At 28.7% G+C, this 12,365-nt stretch overlaps 1 protein-coding gene and 1 long non-coding RNA gene across 4 annotated transcripts; one reads left to right on the top strand and one right to left on the bottom strand.

Annotated features, from left to right (window-relative positions):
• The first annotated feature begins 2,361 nt into the window (after positions 1 to 2,361).
• Positions 2,362 to 3,396, top strand: LOC101505616 (uncharacterized). Its single transcript, XM_004490699.3, has one exon. The coding sequence runs from the start codon at positions 2,362 to 2,364 to the stop codon at positions 3,394 to 3,396; it is 1,035 nt and encodes a 344-aa protein (XP_004490756.1).
• Positions 3,397 to 4,231: 835 nt separating this feature from the next.
• Positions 4,232 to 7,496, bottom strand: LOC101513115 (uncharacterized). Of its 3 annotated transcripts, XR_001143383.3 has the most exons (5): positions 6,744 to 7,496; positions 6,239 to 6,355; positions 5,970 to 6,114; positions 5,317 to 5,769; positions 4,232 to 4,568 (listed from the first exon to the last, which is right to left on the bottom strand). It is a non-coding gene; the product is annotated as an uncharacterized lncRNA (long non-coding RNA). The 3 variants fall into 3 exon arrangements; XR_003471547.2 differs by having other exon boundaries at positions 4,232 to 5,750; XR_001143382.3 differs by having other exon boundaries at positions 4,232 to 5,769.
• Positions 7,497 to 12,365: the final 4,869 nt, after the last annotated feature.

The raw sequence follows: 12,365 nt of genomic DNA on the forward strand, positions 1-12,365 counted from the left end.
AAAGAGTGTGAGTCGCATAGATGAAGCAGCACTCATCTTCACAACTCACTAAACATATCAATTATTATGAACAAAACTGTATAAATTTGTAACTCAAAAGACAAAACTGTTTAATGTAGTGTTTTAAAAATCGAGGTAGAACCATGAGGTCACTGGTCAAACAACATGATTGAAGTGAATTAAATCAAATAACTCAACTTTGTGACTCGGTTAATATAAAAAGAATATTTATATTGACCTAGAATGAATGACATAATTCAATCTCTAAAAATATTTAACTTATAAAATAACAAAATTAAATATATGGGAGGCACTTTTTAATTCCAATTCATTCCATTAAATACATAAGTGGTGGTCTGTAAAAAAAAAAAAATACATAAAGGATGCTGGCATTCTAAAAACACTAAAATGCAATGATGGTTTGAAAGGTGTTTATTATATATATTATTACATACAAATATTTGAGCTTGTGGGCTTGTGGTATTCCCTTGATTCTTGCTTTTGTGAGGACCTCCTAACATCTATTGTTTAATAATGTGACATTTATAAGATGAATTTAAGTTGTTCGATTTACAATAAACTCACTTTTTTGAAGATCAACCTTTTAAAATGTCGGAAACATGTCTACAAATCATTAAAAAAAAAAAAATATTGATTTAATGACATAAACTAAAACTACGCGCAATAATTTTAAATTTAATTTAATAATAGTTTTTAGTTTAAAAAATTTAGAAATTATTTTTAGTTTAAAAAATTTAGAAATTGTTTTTGTAGAGATTTGTTTAAAAATAGTTTTTTTTAATTTTCCTTTGTTTACTATCATAAAAATGATATTTTTTTTTATTTAAAAAAATTATTTTTAATTTGTTTGTATACAATTTTATAAAAGTGACTTTTTAAACTTCAAAATTACTATAAAAGTGTTGGAACCAAATTCATTTTATAATTAGAGTTTTTATGATAACAAAAGTATTTTATGAAAATAATATATTTAGACTTCAAAGAGTATGAAAGAAGATATAGTCGAGATTTGAAGAAGATTTAGTCAACATTTGAAGAAGATTTTATGTAGATTTGAAGAAGATTTAATCAAGTTTTGAAAAAGATTTGAAAAAGATTTGATCAAGATTTATCTACAACAATAAAAAAGAAACATAATCAATTTGAAGAATTTATAAACGCAATCTAAACAAGATACAATTCATAATTAAAGTAGGATTAAATTGAAGCTCAAATTTTAACTATAAATAGATACTCAAGACTGAAGAAGAAAATAATCGAAAAAGAGAAAAGTGTAGTCTTAGAGTTCAAAGAGAGAAACATTAATGAGTTAAGTTTTTGTATTTTTAAAACTTGTGACATCTTTCTCTCTTATCTATCGACGTGATAAACTACTATTTATAATTTTTCATTTTTAGTCAAAAAAAATAATTTTCTTTTAATAAAATGATTTGAAATAAATTTGAAATAAACACAGTTAAAATAAAATAAAAATGACTATTGGTTTAAAAAAATAAATTTTTTTATGAAAAAAATCTGAAACAAATGCACCAAATTTTTTTTATAAAAATTGAAAGTTATAATTTGTTTAAAAGGACTGAAAGATTTTATAAGAATTAAAAATATATTTAAATATATTCAATTTTACACTACAACGTAGGTATGTATTGAATGAATTGACACAATTGTACTTTTTTATATCATATCGTTAACTCAATAAAAAAAAAATCATATCTATGCGAGATTATATTTTCTATTAAGACATCAATTTGAGATAATAAAAATAGATTGAATAAAAAAAAAAAAGAATGTTTTAATTTAAGACCTGTGATTTCGGCATAAAATAGCAAAAATTGTGTTAATTTATGATTGTTACATGGTATTTAATTTCTATTGTGATATAGAAAAATCTTTTTTTTTTGACAAACATATAAAAAAAAATCTTGTTTTAGATATAATAAATTTTTGAACATTCGATCTCGTTTAGATTTTTATTGACATTAATTTATTTTGGAAGTGTACAATATATATACTAATTTAATCTATATATATATAGGTTAGGTTGTATGGAAGATCTTGTTTAAAAATTTGATTTAGATATTATTACACTATAACATCTATTTTAATAAAATAAAATAAAAAGAGAGAATCTCTATACGAGGAAACACAAAAGGTTCTTTTATAAATTTGTTATATACAGTGTAAGAAAAACTAACACCCAATGTTCTTTTATAACAATTGCAGGAACAAGGTAAAAGTTGAGGTCAAGTAGTATTAGAACAAGACATATTGCCTTATTAGTTTATAAGGCTAAGTAGAGGCACAATATTGGTATTTTCTCAAATTTTAAGAAGGGTCATCATGAATCAAAGTTATTTCTTGCTCCTTCGTCTTTGGTTAACCCCTTATACTCACCAACTATTTTCCTTAGAACATGGCTCTTCTCTTAAGCAAATTTCTATATCTTTGCCAAACAGGAGCAATACTTGTCTATCATATCATCTTGTTTCCAATTCTTGTAATGGCTTAGTGTGTTTGTATTCAGATTTTTCTTGTGGAAGAGATGTTTTTCTATGTAACCCAACAACAAGGGAAGTGAGGCTTCTTCCCTCATCGGATTTGGTTACTAAAGTTAAAGATGGGATGATACTAGGTGTTGGAATGGGACATGATTATAGAAGTAACAATTTAATTAAGGTTGTTAGGATGTGGGTTTGTCACCGCGAATGTCGATGTAAGAAGTATATTGTTGAAGAATATGATTTAAGAAGTGATTCTTGGAGGACAATTGAAAGTGCTAATCCATGGTGTTGTGAGTTTGATACTTGTTGTTTTGCTATGCATTTTAATGGGATTTATTATTGGTGGGGAAAAATTAAAGGCTTAACTACAACAATCCTTGCATTGAATGTGGGAGGTGGAATTCTTCACAAGGTATCATTGCCAAAAGACATTGATATTAGTAGTTCGAGTGGAAGATATTTGGGGGTGTTGAATGACACTATAACATTGGTTTGTCGTGATTGTTGTGATAAATATGAAAACTTTAACATTTGGGTGAAGAGTGGAGGTGGTGTTGTAGATTCTTGTTGGACCAAAATACGAACCATAGAGCATAGTTCACCTTGTGTGCCATTAGTGTTTTGGAGAGAAGATGAGCTTCTTCTAAAATTGTTTGACAAAGTGATATCCTATAATGTTAATACGGAAAATATTCTTGATGTAAATTTGGAGATTGACGAGAGAGGAATCGCTGATGTATGTGAAGCTATATTTTGTGTGAAGACTCTACTTTCCGTCAACCCTTTTGTCAATAAAGCTCGAGACAACCAAATTAACGATATAGCGAGGTCAACATATTTGAGAGAAAAATATATCAATAGTTCATTGTTTTAGGAATCAATAATCTTCTTAGGTTTTTAATGTTTTCTTTCTAATTTTTAGAATATGACTCATAATGTATTAATGATATTTTTATTTTCTTACTTGTTATGGATAAGTTGTTTGTGTGAGTTTTTCATGTGTCTTTTTGTATGTGTTTATAATGGTTGTCTATTACTCAACTTTAAATTTCGTAGAAATAAATTGTTTATATAGTTTGAAAAACTTTTTAAATTATTTAAGAATGTTTAACTAATTTTTAGGGGCATATTTTCATTTGTCAAGGAGGTATGGAGTGAGTTTATGAAACATATCACCGTGAGTAGGATTGGATATTCTATCTAAATTATAAATTTAGTGTCTTATTTTTATTATGATTAATTATAGTTTTAGTCATCTATTTGTACTGATTCACCAAATTGATCCCTCTATTTTTAAAATCGACAATGTTGGTCATCCTTAAAAAAAATTTAATAAAAAAATGGTGACCTGACATGTTATATGTAGAATGATTAACACCGATAAAATTAGAATAAAACATCGTAAAAACTTAACTTCTAACTTTACAATTTTTTCATATTTGTAATTTAATTAATCACATTAATAATTAATGCATCTTGATGGTTCTATATCATGTAATTGCATCACACGTTTTTTATAATATGTCAGAATAATCATCTTTCAATTCAAAAGTTTGATAAAAAGTTTGATAAAGAGACTAAAATTATCGACCATTAAAATATGAGGATCAATTTCGTAAATTAGTACAAATAAGAGATTAAAACTACAATTAAGCTTTTTTTTTTAATGAATTATATATATATATTTATTGATTATCAAATACATATAATATTCAACACAAAAAATGTGCAAAAACACTAATCATTAATTCTTTTAATACATTCTAAAGTGAAACAAAATACTGCTGAAGAAAAATTAAAATTTACACGATAATTGAAAAGTTCATACAATTCCAAAATCACATTAGAATTATAGAAAAATTAGTTAGGCATGTATATAACTAGCAAAAACATTCAACACTTACATCCAAGTCTAACACCAGCATAGATCTATTTGAACATTCATTAGTAACATCCAACACTAGCAAAAGTATTCAACCATATTAATTTGTGATTATGTGATGATAAGTTGATACTTTTTTTCTTTACAGTTTCTTTTCTTGAATGCTGAAATTTGGGTTAGAATTATATGGTTAATCAAAAGGGTTAAACTTTCAATTTAAGCTCAAACATAAAATACTACAAGACAAATATTAACTCAATTTCCGCTGAGGTCCTTTAAGTTTAACTTAATTCCCGCTTAGGTTCTTTAAGTTTATTTTATCTCAATTTAGTCATTTAAGTTACATTATGTTTACATCGTTAGTCCTTTATCTCAATTTTGAAAACAATTCATTCAATTGAAAACTTTTGATCATTTAAAACTCTACCAAATGTTGCAACTATATGTATCTCATACTAATCTTTCACAAAACATTAATCAAATCTTATAAATGGTCTATATTTCTTGATTTTATTTACAACAATTTAAACACACATATCGTCTTAAAAACAAGGTAATAAAAGTCTATTCACATAATCAATGTTTTTAACTTCTTTCACATGCAAAGTAACTTGGACAGTCAACTTGTTGCAATGCTTTGATAAGATCTTAACATGACAGTAATTCGAGAAAATTATCAAACTTAAAGGGTCACATGTGTAATTTAATATATCTTAAAGGCTAATGATACAAATCGAATGTATTTTAAAGGACAAAATTGGGGAAAAAATAAATTTAAAGGACCTAAGCGAAAATTGAGCTAAACTTAAAAGAATAAAGATGTATTTTTGCTTTTTTTTGTTTTTTTTTTGCAACATGTTTTTTAAAGAATTGGAAATGATCAGTACCAAATAAACAGTATATGGAAGATACCTGATGCAACATAAAGGACTCTCCCTCTATGTAGATCTCTATGTAATTATGTCTCAGTGATCTTTCCAGCTTTCACAACAACACTTAAAAACTCTTCTGAAATGAGAAGCATTTAATCTGTCAGCATCATCAGGTTCATATAACCATTTCGCACGAACAACCAATCTCGAGCTCTGATCATGCAAACTATCTTTCTCATTACCGGTGCTGTTGACATGTTCGCAGGAATTGAAAGTTCCTGAAGACTTTTGGTTTTGGCACACTATGTTTTCTGTACGTGCCTCATCAATTTTAAAATTTTCTTCCTTGTCACTATCCTCATATTCTGAATTGTATGCTGATAAACTCTTACTGCTCTTCGACTGTGACGGTCTACGACGAAAATGTTTTCTGTACCTGGACCTTGCAGTATAATTATGGAAAGGATGTCCCCCCTAAGAAATGCAATTGCGCCTAACATCATACATACATAAATACATTTGTGAAGCATGAACTATCAGAAATTAACTGATATCAGGGAAAAGTTTTCTTGACAAAGTTTCATAATAATTAACACAAATTTTAGTAATTATGAACCAAAATAAATAGAGGCTTCACAATGAAATAAGATAATGTGGAAAAAAAAAAAGAGATTTGAATACCAGTCACCACACCTCAAATTCTTTGAGAATATCATTGAACTCTGAGAGGTGGTAATCGATTTCATCATTGCTAGAGTAGCTTTGAATACCGATAATTTCAGCAGGGAGTAGGTAGGAATACTTCCGCAGATTGCATTCCTTTCTCGGATCAAAGCTTCTGCTCCAAGAATCAAAATCAAACAATTAAAAGGCATAACAAAAGAGGAGAAGAAACTCAGAAGAATATCAATAAGAATATGCAAAACAGAAGGAAAAATATAGCATGACATTTCAAACCGTACCTTTGTGAAGGCAAAATGCTTATAACTTTGATATCACAAGGAAGATAAGAGTTAACATAATTTGCAAGGGAAAAGCCATAAGGGTCTCAATAGTAATTTCGAGCTCTTTCTCAACAGCTACAATTTTGAAATCATAATACTTTAGCAAAAGTCTATCCAAAAATTACTAACCAAATTGAATCACATGTATAGTGTATACTCTACATTACACCAGCCGAACAAACAAACATTAATTATTATAGTTTTTGAATTATATGAAATTTTGTTTACCCGGTCTACTTAATAAGAACATTGCTTAAATTTGCAAAGAAACTTGTATTTATTTTCACATAATTTTCATGTTCCCCCAGCTAGTACATTTTAACAAACATATTAGACACCAAAAGCACTAACCCAACCATTTTTGTATTTTTCTTGTTGAATAACCAAAATAAGAAGAAAAATAACAGAGAGGAAGAAAGAAAAAAAAAAGATACTAAGAGAAGAAGAAAGGAATTGATGTTACCTGAGAAAGAACTTAATCTGATGCTGAAAGCTTGCCGAAGATGTGAGAAGAAAAGGATAGAGGCAGAGCGTGAAGAGAGGTTTAGGTCATGGGAGAAATTTAGATCGCGTGAGAGGTTATATAAAAGCCCATGACTCACTCACTCACCCAATTTTATTTTTTAATACCTTTAGAAGTGTTTTGTTAGTGTTATTATTAGGAAAGAAACTACTGTTTGCGAACCCACCAACCACCTCACACAGATTATCGATACTCCTCTTCCTTCGACACAACAACAAGAACTCCATCACTCCCAGATTTTAGCAAAAAGAGTTTTTTCTTTGTTGGATTTAACGAAACTTCCACCACCAACAATATAACCTTAAATTTAGGTGCAGTGATTGAAAACATATGAATATTTCGTTTAACAAACAACACTCAAAGAATAATTGGTCATATATTTTATTCAATATAAACTTAATAAAGCCAACATGGTAGCTAAATTTCTCAAAACCAAATAACACGAGAGTTAATTTTGAAATTTTAATGTTGTACAATTAGTAACGGAAGAAGGACCGATAAACAAAAAATTACCTCTGGTGAGACGATGGATAGATGAAGAGAGTTGGTTTTGGCTCATGGGAGTTTATGGTGATGGGGTTGTTGTGTTGAAGGAGGAGTCTAAGTGATATCCGTGGAGTGGTTGGGGAATTCCGTGTAGTTTATGTTAAAATATTTTTGTCAAAGTTTTTGTAACAGGTGAACAAACAAAAAAAACTTACAAATGATCTATGGTGTGTGTATATATATATATATATCAAAAAACCAATATTTTATTTTTAAATTTTCTTTACTAATGCAGATAATTGTAACTTTATATTTCTTATTTTTGGATAAATAGTGTCTCATTATCTCTTGATTTCTTACTTTTCGTTGCTCTCAATCCTGCATCGTTTTCCACATTTCGTTTACCATTGATATGTTTTCATGTTGATTTTTTTGACTATTCCCTTTTTGTTTCACTCTGGATTTCATTGTAGTTTAATTTTGATGTTTCGACATTGGTCCTTTTACCGTTTTACTATTGTTTGCGTAGCTTTGATTTGTTTTTAATGTCTTTACCATTTTAGTTCATAAGATTTTGATTTCTCACAATGGTTAATAGTTTATTCCTAATTTTTAACTTGTAGTTGGAAATTTGTATTAGTTTGATGTATTGGAGTGCCCTATTATTCTTGAGTTGCTTTTATTGGATGCAGTACAATGCTAATTACTTGTCAGAACATAAGCCTAATAATTGAATTTATACATTTTAATGGACATTTCTTGTGCTTTAATATATCCTGTCTTATTGTTACGAATTGGGTTTATTTTAATAAAAACCAAGTTTTTCTTTTCACTTAATCATTTTGTGTGTGTAAGTAAAATGAAAATAACAGAATTATCCTTGATCTGATTTATATGATTATCTTTTATTCAAAACTATTTTTGAATGGTCTTTGTGTCCAAATGAACAATGTGTAAACTGTTAACATACATATGTATATTAACAACCATATATAATACTAAAAAAAGAAATTTGATACGCCTAACAATGCGGAGCTCTGTGTTGTTGCTCCTACCGCACATCATTTTTGTGAGAAAAACTTGTTCAATAAATTTGAACGAGACATTGTTATAAGGACGTTAATGAATGACCTTTTTATTTATCTCATTGAACAAAAGATTACTTTATTTTATTTTTTATTGTTTTCATAATTTAATTATCATTTGATAATATTAATTTTTCCTAAAGTTGATTGCATGAAAGAAAGGCTTGAAATTGGTGATTTTCACCCAATCAGCACTAGCATGGTTGAGCAGAGGAAAACAAATACTATTTGTTTATCCCAAAAACTAATCTATGACAAAGAACAGTCAGCAGCTGATTTGAATTTAACAAATGTTTAAATAAAGTTCAGACAAAATAAGAGTATTCGAATACAAGTTAGGCGATTCGTTTTCAAGTTAACGAAGACTCAAGAGGACCGTGGAAATGCCAGAACTAGTCAAAAGCACGTAGAACTTGACAATTTACAAAAAAGACTCGTGGTCCATGTTTCTAACTCCCATTAATTGAAGATGCTATTTTCACGGAGCATGAACATAAGCGAAAACATATGTGTAGACAAGGGAACTATAACACCGCTAAATGGATGGAAATTTAAGTCAAACGTGAGACGCTACAAACACACACTATTATTGACTTTGGTCGAATAAGGCGAGTCATGGCTATATTTTTTTTTTCCGCCACGATGTCTTGGCCATTAGGATTAACTTTTCCGATAAGTACCTATTGTATTTTTTATTTTTGACACAATCAATCAAGCACCAATTTTCTCCTAATTTATCTTTTACCTTTCTGATTTGCAATTTTATTTTGGTTTTTATTAGTTTAATAGCTCACAAAAATCCATTTATTACTTAACACACTCTTTTGAGGAGTTAAGAAACATACAACCAAGAAACCAAGTTCCATTTTTGGTGCAATTGTTTAAAGAAAATAGGGAGTCATTATTTATAACTATTAACATAATCCTAGGAAGATTATTAGTCTACTATGAATTTAACTCTTAGGCCTGAGGCAAGATTAGGTAGTCATTTATGTAAATGATCAGACGATCTTACCCAAATAGACGAGGAACCTCCTTGTAGGAATCCCTTGATGTGAATGTGCAAGTAGGCATGACAATGGGACGGGGTAGAAGCGGTTTTTGCCTCTTTCAATTCCTGCACTCATCTAGTCGGAAAAAACCCACACCAGTCTCTGTTTTTTATTGGGTGTGAAATTAGATCTCCATCTCCGTCTGCGACAGGGTTCGAGTTTCTCCGCTCGCACCCAATCATATATATAAAATAATAAATTCAAAAGTCATTAATTATAATTAATATAATAAAATAATTATTTTTATACAATAATCAAATTAAAAAAAGATTAAAATTATATTTTTTATAGAGAGAAGATTATAATTTTTAATATTTAAAAAATATTAAATATATTGAATATGTATATGTATATCAAATTTAAACCTGACAATAATATTACTAGCGAAACGAGTTGGTTTACGGGTGCGGGTAAATATCAACACCTCGCCCCCATCTTTGAGTTTTAATTTCGGAAAAAATCTACACTTGTATCCAATCAAAACAGATTTTTTCTGTCTAAATCGAAATGGGTTTAGGTAGATACCGTGGATGCAAATTTTATTCTCATCCCTATGTGCAAGGTTTTGAAGCTCTGAAGAAAGATTCAAACTAGGGAATATGATACCTTCAATTGACCTTTCAGAACTAGAAGGATGAGAGTTTGGCTATTATCTTGGCTGCTAATTAGAGGACTCAGTTCTAGATCTTCTATTCAATTAAGAAGTTGATGGTCTTAGGGGCAGCCATAAATATATACTATTGTAGAAGATGTTGAGTGAGCAACCCTAGCTTAGGGTAAAGAAACTAAAGGAATGTTGTTTAAGAACACCGGATATGATCAAACAATTAATATATTAACATTTAATAATTTTTTTAATTAATACTTAATATTAATCACTAAATCATAATAAATATATATAAAATAACCACACCATAACAAACACATATAAAAAAATTAAGTACCATATTATTAATATATTAAGATAATCATTCAATATAACTATGAATACATATATTGTTACTAGCATTTAACCCTTGTACTACATGAAGATAAATTGTGATGTTAAATTTTTTATTATTTTATTAAACATTTAAAACAGTACATATACAAAAAATATTATCTAGATGAAATGTATTTTTTTATAAAGATGATTTATTTTGATAAATAAATGACATATTAGAAATTCATGTAATAAAATTGAATCACATGAAAGTAATAATTTGAAACACATAAATTAAAAACACAATTTTAATCTTATACACGACAAATAAGTAACTTACAACCAAAAGAAGTTGACTATAAAAGTAATATTGTCTACACATTTACAAATTGTTGAAAATAATTTGAAAATTTTGTTGTGCGAAATATTTGTAGCGTTGGTACATGTATTTCCTTCCACTTTCAAAATAGGAATTTTAAATTTGAGATAAAAAAAAATAAATGAAAAAATTGTTACAATTAAACCCAAGGAAACAATTATGAATAACATTGTCTTATTAAGAAGTTTACTTGAAAAATACAAAGGGAGAAAACCAAAGAGTAGGAAGAAAAAAATGCAGTGCAAGAGAGAAAACTGTCATTAGGAAAATTAACTAATACAGAAAAAAGAAATATTATACCGATTGCGGTAAAAATCATGTCAAATACAAGACGACGACAAATCCCACCAAGTAACAAACAAGTGTAAAATCTCATATTAGCAAACTTATTTGTGCGTATGTTATGTTGTCTTTCCTATAAATATAGAAAATATAGAACTACATTTGTCTTGTTAGAAAGATGTAATTCAACCATCTAGTCTTCAACTTACACGGCACAAGATTTAAATTAGTAAAAGATTGAACGACTAACAAGGAGTCACAATTTATTCAAAGACGAAACCAACATTTAAAATGGAAAATCTCAAAAATATACGTAGTAGTAGTAGTAGAAAGTTCAACATAAAATAATGTTGAAATACTCAAATAATATGCGAAAAAACCAGCAATAGCACCACTAAAGTCCCTAAAAATAGCTCTAATAACAGAGATGTGAAGACTACCTCTAGATATACCATCATTATTACATTTAATCCAACCACAATAAGACTTCAACAAATTAACTTGTGTAATAACAAAGGCTTTATGAGTGTGACAATCAATATACAAATATTTTAGAATAGAGAATTCATGCATTGATGAAGATGCAACACTCTTAGGGAATTTACCTAAGAGATACAACAGAAGAAACCATAAAAATAGTGTGGTGCACATTAATCAACTTGTTGTTGAAAGCTAATTGATTGTGCACAAATTAAGTAACCCAGATGGTGTGAATGATAGCAGATAGGACAATGTCTCTCACTTAAGAGCTCTAATTTTTACTACATATATCAAGAATATAAAAGATGGAGGAAAAATCAATCTTAATATGCAAAACATAAGACAACCAGTTCCAGAGCTGAGTAGTAAAAGCACAATCAAAGAAAAGGCGAGTAGTAGTTTTATGAGCTTGAAAGCACAACCGACAACAAGGCACCACTAAACACCCACTAGTCCATAATTGATCATTTGTAGACATCTTATTATGAAAAATGCACCACACAAGAAAAGACTTGGAAGGATCAATTACAACACTCCAAAATCTTTTTACTCCAATTAAGTGTCAAGTCCGTAAGATGAAGAGTTTTGTAAGCATCTTCCAAAGATAAAATCCATAATTTGTAAGACTCTAAACTAATTTGGTCATCACAATCAATTGAAGAGGTGACAATTTGTGTCATCTAAGTAGGAATATTATGAAATGAACGAGCAAAGAAAACAAGAATATTCCAAGATTGGTCAACCAAAAAATCAACAATAGTAGACTGTAACAGATGCACGAGGCGAGAGGATAAACCAAGTTTATCTACAAGTGACTGACCTAGCCAATTACCATACCAAATTAATTCAGTTATTGTTTCCAATTCTCCAACAATT

The sequence above is a fragment of the Cicer arietinum genome, chromosome 2, assembly GCF_000331145.2.
Source record: "Cicer arietinum cultivar CDC Frontier isolate Library 1 chromosome 2, Cicar.CDCFrontier_v2.0, whole genome shotgun sequence".
In the NCBI taxonomy this organism is placed as follows: Eukaryota; Viridiplantae; Streptophyta; class Magnoliopsida; order Fabales; family Fabaceae; genus Cicer; species Cicer arietinum.